Below are 19630 nucleotides of genomic sequence, written 5' to 3' on the forward strand. Positions count from 1 at the left end.
CTCAAATTTAGATACCAATTTAACACTATTGATATTTTTTGTTAACAATATCAGTTTGACCACTGCACTATTTCAAGTGATATCTTAGTCACTATTTTAAGAGCTCCCTCTGTTACAAAACCACCCAACTGATATAATGTTTCTTAAATAGAGTTGTGATTTCAACAATATGAAACATGCACTATTCAAGAATCATACACAAGTTTTCGCGGCATTACAAATCATGTTGACCTAAGTCAACGGGTTTTACTTATACGGGACAGAATGCAGACGTATGAAGATAAGATTATAGATGATATCGAAAGCAATAGAGCGTTAGCAAACTATGAATGAAGTATACAGAAAGTCAACATTATGGACTGCGATTATGGAACACAAAAACGAATTCAACAAAAGTCAACTACACGATAACATTCACAACAACTCCCAAAAGAAAAATCTATGCAAAAAAACAAAGTTTCAAATATTTTCACACATTCGAAATCGAAACCACAAAATTACAAGAACTTAACAAATCTTACCATACAGAGATTTCTTTCAGTCAACACCATGGTACAATCTTCTCGGTTTCAGAATTTATTGAACTTAGATTGCTGACTAAAGCTCGGTTTTTGTCCAGATCAGTTGACTGAGCCACCTGTTTGGGTTCCTGAATACGGTTAACCACGTAAATCTTCGGCTCAATGGGAGAAGATCGACTGGACCCAGACATGGTTCCGTCGGATTCTTCACTGGCGGTCAAGTATCCAAGATGATCATCATCAGTGATGAATTCAAGTTCTTTCTCTTCATTTTCATCATGGTTTTGTTGGATGTGTGGGTTCAATCTCGGCCCCTGATCACCGTTTTCATCTGAAGGTGGATCTTGTGGTGGCCCACGAGACGATTCAATAACCGCATCCTCTCGTTCTCGAAGGGTTTTCGTGATGAGTGTTTTCAGAAAGTTCATTACTTGAACTGCATACATCAATGCAGTCAACGGGTCCGCCATCTGCATGAAAAAGAAAAGGTCAACCAAATTCAAATAGTTTCTTTAATTCTTCCTTGAAATTTTTTGGGCCGAAAAAAGAAGAAAAAAACAAGATAATGAATTTGGGCCAAAACTTTTTTTAATTAATAATTAATCAGTTTTCGTACATTTGGTAACATTGTCTATTAAATTCTTATAAATCACTTAAAATTCAAAACTAAAAATGGAAATCCATAAGATACATTTCATACATTTGTTTTTTTTCTATTTTAATCACATGCAAAACCAAGACAAACCGAAAGTTCAGTTTCTAAAACAACATAAAATCAAACAGTTGTTCACGTTTGGGCTCGGTTTTTGGGTTTTCGCACAATAAAAAATTACAAAAATATTAAAAAAACAAACCTGAGTCATATTGGGGGCAAAAACCATTGCAATATTGTGTGAATTCATCTTATTAACATGCTCGTATTGAACAACATCAGCCATCAGGTTGATGGCCCAGTCGAGCAGCGCGGTTTCTGTTGGCGGCAGAAGGCGGCAGAGAGCGGTGCAGTCATCCTCTGATTGACACTGCATTACTTGCTCAGGTGAAAGTGGATCCAAGACTCCAGTCGGTAACTCTCTGAACCATGCCTGTATTATGATTATCATCAGATTATGAAGTTAAGTATAAAACTAAAAACATTAATGGCAACATGACATATAATGATAGTTAATTAATTAGTTACCTTAATAAGACCAGCCAAACAGTGTACATCAATACCATCCGGAACCACACCAATGTTCAACTGGTTTCTTAAATGTTCTTCCTGGTTGTTGTCTGCATTAATTCTGAAAATACCTTCAGCCTGCACACCGCAACAAATATAGAAATTATATGTTAATAACAAAAAAAAAACTAGAAAAAAAAAGAAGTTAATGACACGAGTGGTCCTCTGGTTTGCCCATATTGCATGTTTAGTCCCTACTTTTTCAAAATTACACTGGTAGTTCCTTATGTTCACCCAAAAGTAAGATAAATGGTCTGCGGTGGATGGAAGTTAACTTTTCCATTTAGTATTTAGAAAATGACCAGAATACCCCTATAATGAAAAACAAATATATATATATATATATAATGGTGGGACCTTTACATGTTTAGTCCCCATTTTTTTCAAAACTACCACGGTAGTCCCTACTCCGGTACTCGCTATTGTTCACACATGTAAAAATGGGACTAAAAATGCAATATGAGCAAACCACAGGGACCATCCATGTAATTAACTCAAAAATAAAATAAAAAAGACTACAGTTGCAAGAATAAAGTATTTTAGACAAAATATGTTGCAAGAATAAACTATTTACAGTTTTTCCAAAAGCAATTATTTGCAAACTGTAGTGTTTGTTCAACATTTCTGCAAGAAAAATGGTTACTTAGCAAAAAAAAACGCACTTTCAGTATTTCACAAAGCAGTTTTCAAAGTCGTTTTTTACATATTATAACTTATAATCAGCTTTTTGTTGAAAAAATCCACGGTTCTTGAAAAAACAATGAGAAAGAAGATTAAATTTGGAGATGAAATATTTCATTGTTTGCAATGAAAGTCAAAAAACTCAACCGCTTGCTCGTTAGTTATTGTTTTGATGTGTGAAAAAAAGGCGGAGAAACATTAACAGACCTGCAGACCGCCTAAACCATACAAACGTTGTTGCATAAGTATGAGAATAACAGGGACACTATTTCCTCTGGAATCATATGATAACTGCATTGATTCTGTTGAAACACCAAAAACAGTAGCACTGCAAATTGAAAGAAACCAATTGTTAGGCATATATTTTAAGAGATCAAGAACAAGCTGCAAATAATAAAGATTAGAGAAAAATGGCAAAATTTCACAAAATTAGAGATTCTTATGATTATGATCATCAACAAACAAGAATAAAGTATCCTAGAAATTGTAAAAAGTCCATGAGTTTGATTTGTTTTTATTCACTGTTGGCCATTAACATAATTACCATAAGTGTCACAGACAACATACCTCAACAGCTTTAAATATCAATCATAGGGAACTAGAAAATTAAGATCCAAAAGTGCTATAAAGATTCTTATGATCATGTCAAAAACTGTAAAAGGCGTGTGATTTAATTCGTTTTTATTCACTGCGAACCATTAACTTAACTACCATAACTGTCACCAAAACATGAATGAATAGCATTTGATATGGAAACCAAAACAATCACATTCTACCACCAAAATTTCAATCAACAACAGCAAACTCATAAATAAAGAAAAAAAACATCAAAAGTTTATAAAAACATTATCCGGTTCATCAAGAAAACCTGTCATGATTTTGGAGCAAACGGCATGTGTATACAGCTGCAATCAGATTTCTGAGAAATTTGTAAAAATTCAATGAAATTCGATTCGCTTATTCATCGTGAACCATAAACATAACTACCATAACCGCCACAAACAACATTTGTTTCAATAAAAAAAATAAACCCATCAAGAAAAAATATCAAACGTTCACAAAAACATGATCAAGCATGTGATTAGGCCTTTAGGGTTACAACCAAGATTTTTAAAGATTTTATAAAAGTGGTTAAAATTTTTATTCATTTATTCACTGTAAACCATAAACATAACTACCATAACTGTCACAATCCAACAGAATTTATATAAAAATCCAAGAAATTACCAAATTCCCAATTCAAGCAACAGTTTCAATTACCACAATATCAATCAAGAACAACAAAACACACACACACACAGACCTGGCACTAGGGGCTCTCCTGAGGACTTCAGGTTCAAACTCAACGGGCAAACCAAGAAACCCATTAAACCTGTCAAAGGTAACATGTGCCACGTGGCGGACATCGGTGGGCCAGCCAATCTCCATCCGGGAAAGATCCAGCCTTTGTTCCGCCACCGTGTTCTTGAAGAAAGACTTCCGAAACAGAGTCAATAAAAGGGCTAACAAAGACAACTGCTGCTGCTGCTGCTGCTGCTGGTTATTATTATTATTATCAACCCTATTTTCATTATTATTCTGGTTAACCCTAGAAACCCCTTGTTCGTCTTCTGGTTCTTGATTTAGAAACAATGTGGGGTCATGGGTTTGTAAGGATGAGGAAGAAGATGAAGAGGGTGAGTGGAGGACCTCTGTCATGGCTGTAAAAATCAAGGTTTTATTTATTTATATGTTTGACAAGATTCTTGATTTTGAGGTTACAGTTGCTAAGATGGATATTATTATTATTATTATTATTATTATTATTATTATAATGAAGGGGGGTTTAAGAGTTTGATGGGTGAAAGAAAGAAAGAGGACGTGGTGATCATGAAGTTAAAGAAGTTGTTGTTTGTTGTTGATGACGAAATCTGGAGTTTATTTTTTTAGAGGGTGGGTGGGTGGGTGGGGAGCGATATACAGAACACAAGTGATGAGAGGAGGGTCTTGATTATTTTATTCACATCCACTTAGTTGCTGTTTGTTCTCTTATAAATGTCTACGGGATCATATGTGCATACATCTAAAAAAAAGGGTGGGTCAAGCATTTGTAGTCTGAAAGAAGAATATTGTTTGTTTTTTAACGTCTGTAGATTGCTAAAAAAACTAGTGATAGTATACGAACTGTAATAGTGGGTGGTGGCGGTGTCGGATAGTGATTGTGGTAGTAGTGGGTGGTGGTGGCGGTGTCGAATAGTGGATGGTGGTGGGGGTAGAAGGCGATGGGTACTGGGTAGTGAACAGTGGTGGTGGGAGTGGCGGATGGTGGTGGTGGACGGTTGTGGGGACGGTGGTGGTGGTGGTGGATGGTAGGTGATGGTGAGCGGTGGGTGTTGGTAGGATGTGATGTTTTAACCCTCCGCAGACCTTAAAATATCTCAGAAGTGGATGAGCTAAGTCTGCACCAAGAACAGCTTATGCAGACATTTTCTAATGAAACAGACTGTTTGTTTTCTCGAAAAAGTTTCATTAAAAAACGTCTGCATAAGCTGTTCTTGGTGCAGACTTAGCTCATCCACTTCTGAGATAATTTAAGGTCTGCAGAGGGTTAAAACACCACATCCTATCAACACCCACTGCTCACCACCTCCCACCATCACCACCTTCCCCACGACCGTCCACCACCACCACACACCGTCTACCACCACCATCTGCCACTCCCACCACCACTGTCCACTACCCAGTACCCACCGCCTTCTACCACCACCATCCACTATCACCCATCGTCCACCACCACCCACTACTACCACAATCACCATCCGCCACCGCCACCACCCACTATCATAGTCCGTACACCACGATCAGTTTATTTTAGCAATCAACGTATTTTGAATTTTTGAATCAACTGTCAGTTTGTTATGATGTTGTTCTTTTTTTGGTAGAGCTTCATCGTTGCCTGATCGAGTAGAAACATCCTTTAGTCACACAAAGGTCCCTAGAGCGTTCTTTTGAGGATCTTTACTTAATTAGTAGAGGGGATGAGTAATTCTATGCCAATTTCAAGTCTTCACATTCGTTCTTTTAAGTGGTTAACAAGTCAATTATTCCTTGCATTTATAGGTGTTGTTGCGTCTTGATATCCTAATTGCTATGGTTTCTATGCATCACAAGGAGCAGTTGTGAGAAACAGTCATTCTAGAACAATCATTTGATTTGTTTTATTCTTTGACTAATATGGTCTCAAAAAAATGAAGAGACTTGCTCTTGCTCTTCCAAGGCATGAAAAAAAACAACTCTCTAGTTCTGTCATGAAAGGGGTGCTGACTTATGTCTATTAGGAAGCCATATAAGTAGCGGGGAATAGTGTTAGATGGAAGAGCACGGAAAGCAACTGTTAGAGTAGTTGATGTTGGTTTGCACAAGTTCGGAAGGTATGGTGAGAGAACTAATGTTAAGCATGTCTCGGGTGTTGCTAAGAGTACATCCTCGCCAAGTCCTTTTAGTGTAGAAAACACTTTTGCGGGGCTCCAAGCTCTCTAACATGAGTGGCGTACGATTCATACGTCCGCATACTCAAAAGCCACCCTTGCGGGCAATGGATTAAACCTTGGATGTCCCGATACGGTTCACAATGGCCTAGGGCTAGGGATGAAACCCTCCATCCATCAAGGCAACTTCAATATATCGTTCCACTATCAATTGAGCGTTGATAAGTGGTACCATACGTCGTAAGTCTCCCCCCCCCACCCACACACACCGCATATGCGTGCACGCACACGCACACACACACACACACAACGTTGATGAATAAGAACTTAGGGTCGAGAACATCCAACCCTATCTAAACCAGTTAGCATTAGTTCATATCCGGATTATAACCTAGTCGTATCCTAACCAGTAATCTCAAAACAGCTTTAATATTAAAAAAATTAAAAACACACCACAAAATTTGTAATACACTGAAATTTATGGTTTGAGTTTGAGGTTTCATTTTCTATTTATCGGCTTGCCTCGTCGTCATTATCGTGTTGTGTTTATTGTTTATCTTAGCCTGGTTAACCAGAGCTGTTGTGTAGGTACTCACCATATACGGCTTCATCGTCGTTTTCGAGTGTTGCAATTCAACCAAAACACCCACCACATATTTATACTAACACGTGCGGGAAAAAGTGTAAAACAAAATCTAAAAAAAGGTACTCCCTCCATCCCATTATAAGTGTCAATGTTTGAAAAACACAAAATTTAAGGTGGATTGAATAATAATTTTTTTTCCTATCAAATGACAATAATGCCCTTAAAAAGTGGGTCCATCAATATTGTTTTATCAATGTTAGTTGTGTATGTTTAAGGGTAAACTTGGAAATTTGCTAATAAATTTTGAAAGTGGACACTTGTGTGAAACAAATATAAAAGGAAACGTGGACACTTATAATAGGACGGAGGGAGTAAAAAAAAGGAACCCAACGGTCTAAAAATAGATCTATTTATTGCTAGTTTTTTGGCTTAATGAAATCGATTAAACCAGATGTTAACGGCTACAATTTGGTCAGAACCGGTTTTTTTTTAACCGAGCTGGTTTCACTTCTCGAATCTCCAAAACCGATGCCAAACTGCCAGGATGGGTAGAAACTGAATAGTGAATAGGAGGGTGATACCGGGTTGGGTTAGAAACCGGTTTGACGGGCCCAAACCAAAATTTATTTTACCATCTCTAGTCCAAAGCTCTTTGGTACTATATTACTTACCACCACTCTTCATCAGTTCATGCACCATGAATTTCATTTATTAACATCTAAACACCTCCACCCTCCAAAACCAAATGACGCCTAAATAAATATATTTATGAACTTTTTCATGCAACTCATTATACAAGATAACAATTAAACGGATGCGAAATAAACTTCTTATAAGTTTCAAAACGTGGATAGGTATCAGCCTGTTCGGTAGGCATCCATTTTTATCAATGATGTCATTTCTGTGTCATTCATATTCCGATAAGAGAATCACAGAAATTAAGATGGTCAACCTTATATAAAACAAACACTTTCTTGATTTAGTCAAATAGCTGCCGAAGGCAAGACGGCACAATTCTTATTTCTTAAACATAAAAATAGAGGGAAGGATTTAAAGTCTAAGAAAAAATAGTTGAATTAAAAGTCAATTAAGGAGGAAGGAGGCTAGTCTCTAATATGCTCAGCACATAGGGGTTTCTTCTTCCTTTTTTTTTCTCATTGGGGCTTACATACATACATATATATCGGTGCTCTTTGTTAGATATTTTAATGTAATTTAATTGATTTGCCGATCAAGTAAATCGTAATATACATTAAACAAGCCAGGATGTACATAATGCATGCTTGTTTTAGTTTATTACGATGTTAAGGGCAAAGCCTCTAATAACGAACAGGGGTTTCAAAGGGGCAGCTCCCTTGGCGGGGGTCTGTAGCAACCATGATAACAAGGTCCAAGGTCAAAATAGAGAAAATTTTAATTAATATTTAAAATTAATTAGAAAATGAAATATATAATATTGTCAACTTTTTTTTATCCTAAGTCAAAATTGAGGGTTTTATTTAATATTTAACTAGTATTTAAGACCGACGCTTTCATGACGGGACTGTTACATCAAGTTAAATATATGTATGTTTGGTTTGTTGCGGCGGCTTGTTTTGATTTAAAAAGGAACGTAATATTGATCTTTGTAAAACATGTTACGTGACACATTTACATTTTCTTTGTCTACTACATTTATTTTAATTAAATGTCTTATAGTTTATAAATTATTTAATTATATAGCAGAGGTATTAAGTGTAATTATTTGATTGGATAATATTGATGGAAAGATCAATCAAAACAAAGTAAAATTGAATAGTATTTTTGTGAGAGAAGTTATAGTCGCATTTTAATATATTTTTAATATATATAGTAAAATTTGAATTGGTAATTGCCTTACCAAACCCTAATTAAGCCTTTTATTTTCATTTTAAAACAAACTTTTAAATATACTGTTTTTTTTCATCTTATCATATATTATGTTTGAAGATTTCAACATATCACATTATCACTCATCATCTATTATGCAGTTGGGTACTTGGGTTCGATGAAGTTGGCCAGAAAACCCCCCAAAGTTGGTATTCGAGCTACGATATGTAGTTTTGATGCGGATAGTGTTAGTTTGGTTTGATCCTGGTTCAATGGCTATATATAGCGGCGTCATGGTATCTTTTATTTAGAGTCTTTCTAATTTGACTCGTTGAACATGATTAACTTATTCTAATACTGATTAAAACTAAAGGAGGGTTGGAACAAAAGTATTGTTGTTGAAGGGAAAAGCATATCTTAAAGCTAATATACAAGGTTGACGAGATATAGGCTACAAATGCCCTAACATATGTAAGGAAGAAAAAGACAATGTATAAAATAAGTAACAAATTAGAAAAAATAATAATAATAAACTAACCATTCAAGGAAATCAACAACTTTTATTAAAACAAACCAATAAATGTTAAGAAAAATCTATCAAAGAACTTTTGATTTGGTGGAGACTGGAGAGTGATATCAACTTATCAAGAAATATGTTTAATGAAAGCCTAATGATGGTTGCAGTTGTTGTTTGAAGATTTTGGACCTTTTAATGTAGGCCCGTATAAGTGGACCTTTGTGGTTAAGTTATTGCTTTGAAAATTGCTTGATGGGTGGGCCGACATATGAGGTATATTAGCTCGGCCCGTCTTTTATTTTCTAATGTAAACGTGCTTTTTAGGGAGGTCGGGGTAGTCTTGGGTAAACCCATGTGTAATTCGGGAACACCGTCGTATTCCTAGTCCATTCCCTACCATATATTCATATATATATATATATATATATCATATAATTACATTAAAAATCAATGTATTTTCTCTCTCCTGTTTAATTAAATAATATTTTTTATACCTTTATCATTATCTTTTCTTTCTCTTTCACTCACAATCACTTTAATGATTGGTAGGGGAGTTCTGCAGATTGATCAGCAATTAGCAATTGATAATTTAAGCAAGTGGACAGTTGCAGCCATTGCTAGGTCGTCTGATTTCACCACCAAGTTTGGTCAAGCCATGGTTAAGTTGGGTGCCACACAAGTTCTTACAGGGACTCAAGGAGAGATAAGGACATCATGCTGAGCCGTCAACACGCCACAACCAACAACATTGGCTTCTTTATTTAATTGATATATATATATATATAATATCGTTTGTTTTATTAATTCGCCTGTACGTTATTTATTTTCATGTGATTTGAGACCATTGAGTACGCATCAAATTTATATTATATTTTTATATATTTAAGATTCATGATTTGGGGGTTTCACTCTTTCACTTGTATCTTAATCACATCCTATACCGGATTTGTAATTTCGACTTGAAATTTTGAAGTCATTCGTAACTGTTTAGTTCCAACTAATTAGGTAGATCGAGGGCGACAAACGCTCTCACCGCCCTCCACATTAAACAATCACTCACCTCTTCTTGACGACTAACAGTCCCAACAGTTTTCTTCTCTAACCTAACCCAACCAAACTAGCCATAGCAAACAAAATTTCTCTTCACTAGCGCTTTCGTCCAACGAAACCCTTCCTATTGGTGGCCCAATGTCACTCCTCATGCTCTTAGAGCATTTCCATTCAATTCTCTATCATATATATATATATATATAATATAATTACACTAAAAATCACTATTTTCACTCTTATGTTCATTTAAATAATACTTTTTAAATCTTTATCATTATTTTTTCTCTCATTTACTCACAACCAATTTCAAAAAATATTAAAATAATATACGGTATGAACAGTGAAACCCAAATTTAACTTTCTCATATAATATTTTTTCTCTTCTATACTCACAACCACTCATACCCATAAACGTACCATATAATTTACAAAGCTCTCTCACACAAATAAAGAAAATAGGCTGAAAATGCTCTAATTAAACAAACGTACATGAACTTAACTATCTCTTACACTCTTGTTTCCACCCATCTACTTCATTCTAATTATATTTCCAAATTTTTAAATCTTTCTCCTTTCTCCTCTAACCCATAACAAGTTTTTTAACGATTTTTTATACATGCAAATGTGTGTTTTAGCTATAAAAAATTAAATGCACAAATACTCATTCTTATTATGGTTAGGTAAATATGCATGCAACAAAATAAAGACATGAAGCATGGGAGTTGGGACAATATATTATCACCATAACAAACTCAAATTATATGCCAGTGTTTGCTAGCGATCCTTATTTTGCTCGAGTCTCGTAGCTGTAGGTAGAACATGGTTGAGATCCTATTGATCTAGATGCTGGGTTTTTAACATGTTTGTTGAAATATATGGATATATTTCAGTTCAATAAGCAAATAACATTAGAAAAATATTACTGAGGTTTGTAGTTCTATTTTATTGTTTAGTTGTTAATACTATTAATTCTAACACAATTGTGTTTGTTTTGTATGTTTTATTGGGCCGAGATCAATTTGGGCTAAACATAAGTCGGTGATGGGCTGGATGTTGGTGCTGCTCTCGTGGGTTCTAGTGGACTGGGCTCAAGCTCTTCATGGATGTATTAAAGAGAAAGATCAATCGCCGTCTTTTAGATATGGAGAAAACAAGTTTTCTTTCAGCCTGGTTTTATCATCTTGTTCATCAGTGTCTCAATTGCCAGCGTCTCAATCGCCAGTACAATCATTAACTATCGGGTTTTATCTCTTATAATTATAATCGCCCTCAGTTTTTATCTTCATCTGATTTAGGGTTTATTCATGTTGATAGTTCTTGTCTAATTCTTTTGTGATTATGATGGTATTCACATGTTTGACCAGATCGTTGTTTTAAGTCTGAATTTTTTGTTCTTTTGATTCAGTTTGTGTGTATTCGAACACTTGTATTGTTCTTGGGTTAAACAAATGTAATTTGGAATTAATAAGATATGATTCGATGTTTGTGACAATGTTTTTCATAAATCTTTTGTAATGGAAGCGTATAAACCCCAACAATATCCAAATGCAAGTTTATTGAAACAACTAAACAACCATCGGCGGTTTAGAGTAACAACTAACAACATTGTAGGTGAACATGCTAGCAGGTTATTCAATTGGCTATTGCAAACTTTCATTTTCGAAGACACATTCCCACAATTACTACTGCAAGCTTGTCGAATACATAGAAGCATTGATGCGTATTTGACTTTACCTAGAATAGACACCAGGCTGCTATCAATTTTTCATTCACATTACCGGGCAACAGATACACCGTATCATTCATCAGAAACGATGCATCTTTTGTCTCATGCTTGGTCAGTGTTGTTCCATAAATATCTTCACCTGATTTAAAACGCATGTCCATTAGCAAATGAGATTCCTGTCATAACCACTCAATAACACAAGGTAAAATCAAAATACTTGAGAATTAACCATATATGAAGAATTCGGTTTAAGTTGTAACACCTCTATATCCCTCTCCAATACGCAAAACCTGTTTGCCTATATCTCCATGAAATCTACAACAAGATGTATAAACTTGATGCTTAAGGACTTTACCCATTGTGAAGCAAAGTTTGTGAGCTTAAGTTTGCAAAAACAAACTTAATTCAAACTTCTAGGGTGGGTCCCAAGGTCAATTTCTCTCATATACTCATACACATATTATATATACATACATAATTTTAATATTTTTAATAAGGTTTGTAGATGTTTGTTGTTGTGAAAGAAAATTAAGGTTTTTGTGAAAAGTTTAAAATCTGATGTGTAGCTAATGTGATGGTTTGTAAAGGTCTACTGTTATGGATGCTCTTACTAGCTAGTTTTCATAAAACTTTGATTAAAAAATAATATACATTGGTGCGGCATGTTGTATCATGAGGAAGTTGGCAAGAAAAATAAAGCTAAAAAAGTCAAATGACATTTTATAAATAAAAAAGTCAAATAATTTTTTATAAATAAAAAAGTCAAAGTTGTTTTGTTATAAACATAAGTCAAAATGGTATTTTAATGATTTTCCATAATATTTCTATGGAATATCCATAATTTTATTTTTTTTTTACTAATATCTTACTCAGGCTCTTTAGTCATGACGTCATTCGTTGACTAATTCTCTCACGTAATTCATCAATCTTAGTCATTAAGTATTATTCACCGTGTTCATCGATCAACATTTTATCTTGTGCGTATTCCTTCTTAGTAAATGCTCCATCTTTAAATATAATTATTTTATGTTTAATTTGGTATAAACATATATTTACTAATTGTACGTCATCAAGAAGTAAAATAAGTGATAAAAAGAGAAAAAAACCCCAAGGAAACAATGTTGCCCACACGTCTTATTTTTTTTCAATATTAAGACGCCCAACGTGCAAGCCATTTAAAAATCCTGCAAAAATCTCATCCTTATAAATACCATACAATCATTTCTTCCTACTCAAGTACTGATATTCAAGTTCAATTAAGAACTCACATAATAAATGGCAATGGCTAGCAGTAAAGCAATTGCATTAGTAGTTGGGTTCATCATCTTGAACCTCACTGGCCACTGCTATGGTGCCCTTCAGCTTGGGTTCTATAACGGCAAGTGTCGAACTTCAGATGTTGAAGACATTGTAAGAAGAACAGTCTACTCCAAGTTCCTTAAAGACAGAACAATCGCACCCGCTCTCAGTGGCGGATCCAGGAATTTTTTTTAGGTGGTTCCCTCTTAATTTATAAGGTGGTTCCTACGCGTCTTCTATATATCCGTACACTATTATTTCGAAACTCGGGTGGTTCCGGGGAACCACCCGTTTGTATGCTGGATCCGCCAATGCGCTCTCATTCGTATGCAGTTTCATGATTGCTTCGTGAATGTAAGTTTCTTCCATTTTCATGCATTAAACACTACTCGTAATTTACACGATTTTACATGCATAATTGCTCGTACATTTCTGAAATCTCTAACTTTCAAGGAGTGGTATAAAGTAAAATTTAATTAATCATCTCAACTTTGCATGTTCTAAAAGGGGTGTGATGCATCGATTCTACTAGACGGATCTAACTCTGAGAAAACCGCACCACCAAATTTAAGTGTGAGAGGCTAAAATGTCATTGATGATGCCAAAGCCGCAATGGAGAAAGTGTGCCCAGGAGTTGTTTCTTGTGCTGATATAATCGTTATGGTTACAAGAGATATTTCCTTTGTAAGTAGTAATAAATACACCGGATTCAATCTACGCTTTCTAGTTGACTTTGCTTATGCATAAATTAACTTGTAAAATCATGGAAATTAATTATGCAGAGTGGTGGACGTAGATATAGTGTCCAAACAGGAAGGAGGGATGGGCGTGTATCTCGTGCACGAGATACACAAACCCTCCCACCTCCTTCTGCATCGGTGTCAAGTGCAATTCGAGCTTTTGCTCGCAAAGGACTCACCCCAACTGATATGATCTATCTTCTTGGTAATTCACTAAGTTTTGTTAATATGATTTAAATTTGTGTTTAACGCGTGCATTTATTTTGTTTAGGTGGCCACACTATCGGAGTTGCTCATTGTTCTTTATTTCAAGACCGTCTATACAACTTTCAAAACACAGGTAAACCAGACCCAACAATGGATTCGACTCTCTTAGCATCACTGAGAAAGACGTGTGCTCAAAATGCTACTGTTGATCGCACCGTAAACTTGGATCAAAACCCTTTAAGCTCTAAAGTGATAGACAAATCTTTCTACAATCAGATTATGTTGCGACGAGGAGTTCTTCAAATTGATCAAGAATTGGCATTGGACGGTTTGACCAAGTCGAAGGTTGCAGCCGTTGCTGCTTCTTCTGATTTCAACACCAAATTTGCTCAAGCCATGGTTAAGATGGGTGCGATCCAAGTTCTCACAGGAACACAAGGGGAGATAAGGAAATCTTGCCGAGCCGTCAACTCGTAAAACTTGATTCCTTTAAAAGTCTGATTAAATTTTCAAAGACTAAAGTTTTCTTTTCACATACATTGGCTTGTATCTAATTTTTTGATTGACGTTTCTTTAACTGTATAATTTTTTCTTTAATCTCTTTTGAGGTATGCATTGTGAGTTTGGGAGTGTTTGATTGTAAGTATTGGAACATGTATTATCACGGTCAATAAAACTCAATACTTTGTTCTTGTTGGTGTACGGAATTTAGATTATTCATTTATAGCCGTAAGCTATCTTTTGAATGTGGTTAATTACGTCAGGTTCTTCAAACTTGAAAAATCTTTCACAGGTCAATCGACGGTTTTGTTCATCCCTGTTGCTCGCCTGATCTTCGACTTCAGGTCTAGATCTCCAGCCTCTCTAAATATGAGCTTCACCTAAGCTTTGATATATACCAAATACCAATTGTTGGTCCGGAATCATAAAATGAACACAAGAACACACCATAATTGGGCACGACTCTAAGAATATAATTTAACAAAAGCACACTTTATAATGAACCCTAGACCCTATATTTATATTAAATATAATCCTTTCTAAACAAGTTAACTCAACTTACAAGACTCCTAATTTAATAAGGAAACTACTCTCCTAGCTTTATTCATAACAAACAAAATCAAATCATGCCATACCTTTAAGACGATATGATATATTTGTCTTCAGATGCTGTTATCTAAAAACTAAAACACTTATACTTACCTTCGACCCTTAAACTTTCACAAGTGAACAAAAAAAAAAACCCTTTCACATGTATATACTGTTATCAAAACGGACGTATAAGTTTATAAAGACTTATATATACGGATCAAAAAACTTATACGTAAAGAATAGGAGAAAACAACGTATAAGTCTATAGAGACTTATACGAATCAGATCAGTACAAATGAAGATGGATAACAGATCGAAAACCAAACGAACAAAACGAACGTGTATGAGCTAACAAATCATAACACGAACAGACGAACAAATGAGAAAACGAAAGATTACGGACAAACGGATAACAAATTGAAGAATTTGATCAACGCATGAATGAATACGGAGAAAAAATGAAAGACGAAGAGCAATTAACCTTGCTCTGATACCATGTTAATCGTGAAAGAACGATTAGCATATAAGGATGAAGAAAGAAAATTTTATTATCTCTCAGTTACAAATTACACTCAACAAAACACACAAACTAACTATATATACATGCTATACTATACCGTATAAGATCATACATATACGTCCGCATATATATACATATACGCCCACAAATCAAGAATAAACTTCCAACAATCAAAGCTGGTAATACTGAAATGATGGGAATAAATGTGATCCGGAAGCTCTTTCTACTTCCATTAAAAGCTTAATGCTCTCAACTGAGAGGAATACTAGCAAAATCTACAGTCCACGTACAAAGGAAACTAACTATTATTCACTGCATGTGATAACAAGTCTGCTATTGCCATATATATCCAAGAATCCAGTATACCGTAGCATGATCGACCAATTAGCATACATATTAACCTCAAATATCACTTCATAAAGGAATAAATTTCTAAGGGTGAATTTGAAGTTCTATTATATAAAACATGAGATCAAATGACAAACATCTTCATCAAGGCATTTAGCCTAGAAGATTTCAATAGAATCAAGAACATGATTGGAGTTGGGGATATCTAGCTTATGAGAGGAGTATTATGATTATGATTATTAGCTATACCAACATAATATGTTACACCATTAGTAACCTAAGTCTATATACATTACTAATGTCGGTTCTCATGAAGCATTGTGTCTTTAAGTATTACGGATAACATGTGAACCATTGTGTCCTTTGTAATGAGCTGTCGTGATGTTCGGGCTGGAAATTATACCAAACCTCTATTTTATAAACAAGGCCATGCATCAGATATTGTTTCCGGTTATCTCTATCAGTTCTATTACATATACAAATCAATTATCGATCACATCTAATACTCTTTACAAACCCTCGTCTCTTAGAATAGAGGAGACACCAATACCGCTAGGCCAAAGACATACGGTTCCTATACAATGACTTGAGCCCTCTTGTTGTCAATCTAAGTATATTGGATTTGGCCCTTTGACTCCTATCAGCAAGTGGAATTTAATAAACCATGTATAATTAAAAAAAGAGGATACACCCCTTCACAATTAATCTAATAAATATTGAACATATTTAACAAAATGAGATTGTCCACACGTCCCTCCTGCCCACTACACACAACGTGAAAGCCATATTTATTATTCAAGCAATAATCCTCCTATATAAATACTAAACACTCATTCCTTCTTATTCACTCCAATTCAAATACATATTTACATAACAAAATGGCCATGGCAAATATTAAAGCACTTGCAATAGCAATTGGGTTCATCTTTTTGAATTTTGCCACTGCTAGAAAACAAGTTATTTTCTCACAAACAGTTCTTACAAATTTCCTACGACAAGTAGTTCCAACAGATTTCTAACAAAAAAAAATAAGCTCCAACTTTGCTACAATATTATCTAATAAACATTATGTTAAGTCAAAATAATTTTTGTAGGAAAGTTGTAGGAACTTTACAATCACATGTTTTTGTAGCAATTCTGTAAGAAAAGTTGTTGGAAAATAGTTGAAAACGATTTTCAAGCATGTGTTTTTCCAACAACTTTTTTGTTGAAAAACTGTTTGAAACTGGAGTTTTCCAACAAATTTTCTACAATTCGATTGTAGAAAAACATCTCTTTTTCAAGTAGTGTGCTGGCCAGTGATATGGTTATTACGGCTATGGAGGGCTTCAGTATGGGTTCTACAACGGCAAGTGTCAAGCTTCAGATGTTGAAGCCATCGTAAGAAACACGGTGTACTCCAAGTTCCTCAAAGACAGAACGATCGCTCCTGCTCCAATTCGAATGCAGTTTCATGATTGCTTTGTTAATGTAGGTTTCTTTTTCATTTTCATGAATGCAAATTAATTTAAGAAAACAATAACTAATCCTTCTTACTTTGCTTGAATCCAAAGGGGTGTGACGCATCGATTCTACTGGACGGACCTAACTCTGAGAAAACCGCACCTCCAAACTTAAGTGTTAGAGGTTATGATGTCATTGATGCTGCAAAATCTGCTGTTGAGAGGGTGTGTCCGGGAGTGGTTTCATGTGCTGATATAATTGCTATGGCTACAAGAGATGTTATTTCATTCGTAAGCTTTCGTTTTAAATGCATTTAATCTTATTAGAACTGTATAGTTTAACTGTATTTTAACTTCTGAAAATGAATTCGATCGATTGATGCAGAGTTATGGAGGCAGATACAGTGTCCAAACAGGAAGAAGGGATGGAACTGTGTCTCTTGCACAAAATACTAGAACTCTCCCACCTCCGACTGCATCAGTATCGAGTGCGATTAAAACTTTCGCCCAAAAAGGACTCAGTGCCACGGACATGGTCTATCTTCTTGGTATTTCACCATATCAAACCTTTTCTTCTATACTTAAGCTTTTTACATACTAATTGCCTTGCTAGAGGTATAAGGATATGGCAAGGTGGGCGAACTTGGTAACTCGACAAAACAAATCGAGTGAAAATGAATTAAATTCTACACATCTTAAAATGATCAGGTTCAAGTTATGATCTCTCGCAATCACTTAATTTATTACTCAACTAGCTTAAGCTGTTTACATACTAATTAATCGCCTTGCTATATTAAAGACCAATGTTATTATAAGACTCATTCTTTTTTGGAAACAATTTTATTTTGAAATCTGTGATAGCCATACAAATCACTTGTACCTAGTGCTTTGGTGATTCAGTGAGATAGTGATTAGGTGATTTAAAGTAAAAAAAGTACAATTTTATTACGCGGTTATAGCAGTTATTAATGCCTCCCTATTATTATAACAATAATATAAATGTTTAAATAAGATGATAAACAAATAGTTACAACTAAGAGATTACTTTATATACGTTTCCATGTTTTAGTCTTAGTTAATATTTTTTTGACAGTTTGAGATAAAAACGCATTCGAATTGTTATTCTTTTACATTCCAAAACGAGACATACATAAGAAAATGAATTGGAATTCTTTTACAATAAATTTGCATAATTTTTTTTCTTAATCTTGGTTTTTATAGGTGGTCACACAGTCGGTGTTGCTCATTGTTCTTTAATTAAAGACTGTCTTTACAACTTTAAGAATACTGGAAAACCAGACCCCGCCATGGATTTAGCGTTGTTAAGCTCGTTGAGGCGCACTTGTGCTCAGAATGCAACTGTTGATCGCACTGCAAACTTGGATCAAAATCCTTTTAGCTCTGCAGTTGTTGACAAATCTTACTACAGCCAGATTATGTTGCATAGGGGAGTTCTTAAATTCAATCAAAACTTGGCATTGGATAGCTTGACCAAGTCCACAGTTGCAGCCATTGCTCGTTCTTCTGATTTCACCACAAAGTTTGGTCAAGCAATGGTTAAGATGGGTGCTATCCAAGTTCTCACAGGAAAACAAAGGAGAGAGAAGGAAATCATGCCGGGCCGTTAACCCGCTATCGTTGACTTCTTTAATTAATTGATTGAAAAAAAAAAACTGCAATTTGGTTTCCTTACTTTTATTTTGATCATTTTTAATATCTGATGGTATGAATTGTCGTCGTTGACATATCTTTAATAATTTATATTTTGGTTTGTTTCCAGGATTGTAATTTTGCAAAGGTTTGACTGAGAAGATTTTGAAATATGTTATTATTGTTCATGGAAAACTTTTGTGCTTAGATATGTTCTTTTTAACTATATAGCTATCTATAAATCTGAAGTAACAGAGAGGTATTCTTAAAATGTTTATTGAAAATTACTAATATTTTACACATGACCCTTGTGTATATTTGGTATTATTAGTGTTCTTAAGGTGCTGTTCTAACTTACTGGTTATAAGTATAACAGTTGGGAACATATAACAGAGATAATGCTAGCTAGGTTATACACTAAAATGAATTACAAACTTAAACTGATTCTTGAACCCCTTTCATGCTCATGTCATGTCGAGATATTGCAGAAGAAAAACATGCAAAATCCAATCCGATTTATCATAATTGATTGGTTAATATGTTGGTTAATCGTATTCTGAAACACATAAAAAACTCATTCGCTTACCAAATTATCTATTGAGCTGTGAAAAAGAAATTGTTGATAAGAAATGTACCACAGAAATATCCACCAACTTAAGATATTGAAGTTTTGTTGTATTGTTTTTGGAGTTGATGTCTTATTTACACATTTAT

General features: G+C 34.8%; 2 protein-coding genes and 1 pseudogene across 3 annotated transcripts; 2 read left to right on the forward strand and 1 right to left on the reverse strand.

Annotated features, from left to right (window-relative positions):
* Window positions 1-232: 232 nt before the first annotated feature.
* On the reverse strand, window positions 233-4387 carry LOC143627987 (rho GTPase-activating protein 5-like). Its single transcript, XM_077097690.1, has 5 exons — window positions 3728-4387; window positions 2632-2752; window positions 1702-1821; window positions 1376-1606; window positions 233-991 (listed from the first exon to the last, which is right to left on the reverse strand). The coding sequence occupies exons 1-5, from the start codon at window positions 4120-4122 to the stop codon at window positions 542-544; spliced, it is 1317 nt and encodes a 438-aa protein (XP_076953805.1). The 5' UTR covers window positions 4123-4387; the 3' UTR covers window positions 233-541.
* An 8512-nt stretch (window positions 4388-12899) lies between these two features.
* On the forward strand, window positions 12900-14364 carry LOC143627932 (peroxidase 60-like; annotated as a pseudogene). Its single transcript, XR_013152668.1, has 5 exons — window positions 12900-13078; window positions 13232-13271; window positions 13425-13601; window positions 13700-13862; window positions 13929-14364. The product of XR_013152668.1 is annotated as a peroxidase 60-like (transcript).
* A 1734-nt stretch (window positions 14365-16098) lies between these two features.
* LOC143627934 (peroxidase 60-like) lies at window positions 16099-18894 on the forward strand. The gene is made up of 5 exons (XM_077097642.1): window positions 16099-16766; window positions 17134-17294; window positions 17378-17557; window positions 17652-17814; window positions 18488-18894. The coding sequence occupies exons 1-5, from the start codon at window positions 16703-16705 to the stop codon at window positions 18892-18894; spliced, it is 975 nt and encodes a 324-aa protein (XP_076953757.1). The 5' UTR covers window positions 16099-16702.
* The last annotated feature ends 736 nt before the right edge of the window (window positions 18895-19630 follow it).

Source organism: Bidens hawaiensis, unplaced genomic scaffold (assembly GCF_021521415.1).
Source record: "Bidens hawaiensis isolate Kalapana, Puna unplaced genomic scaffold, B.hawaiensis_p1.1 tig00004748_1, whole genome shotgun sequence".
Lineage (NCBI taxonomy): Eukaryota > Viridiplantae > Streptophyta > Magnoliopsida > Asterales > Asteraceae > Bidens > Bidens hawaiensis.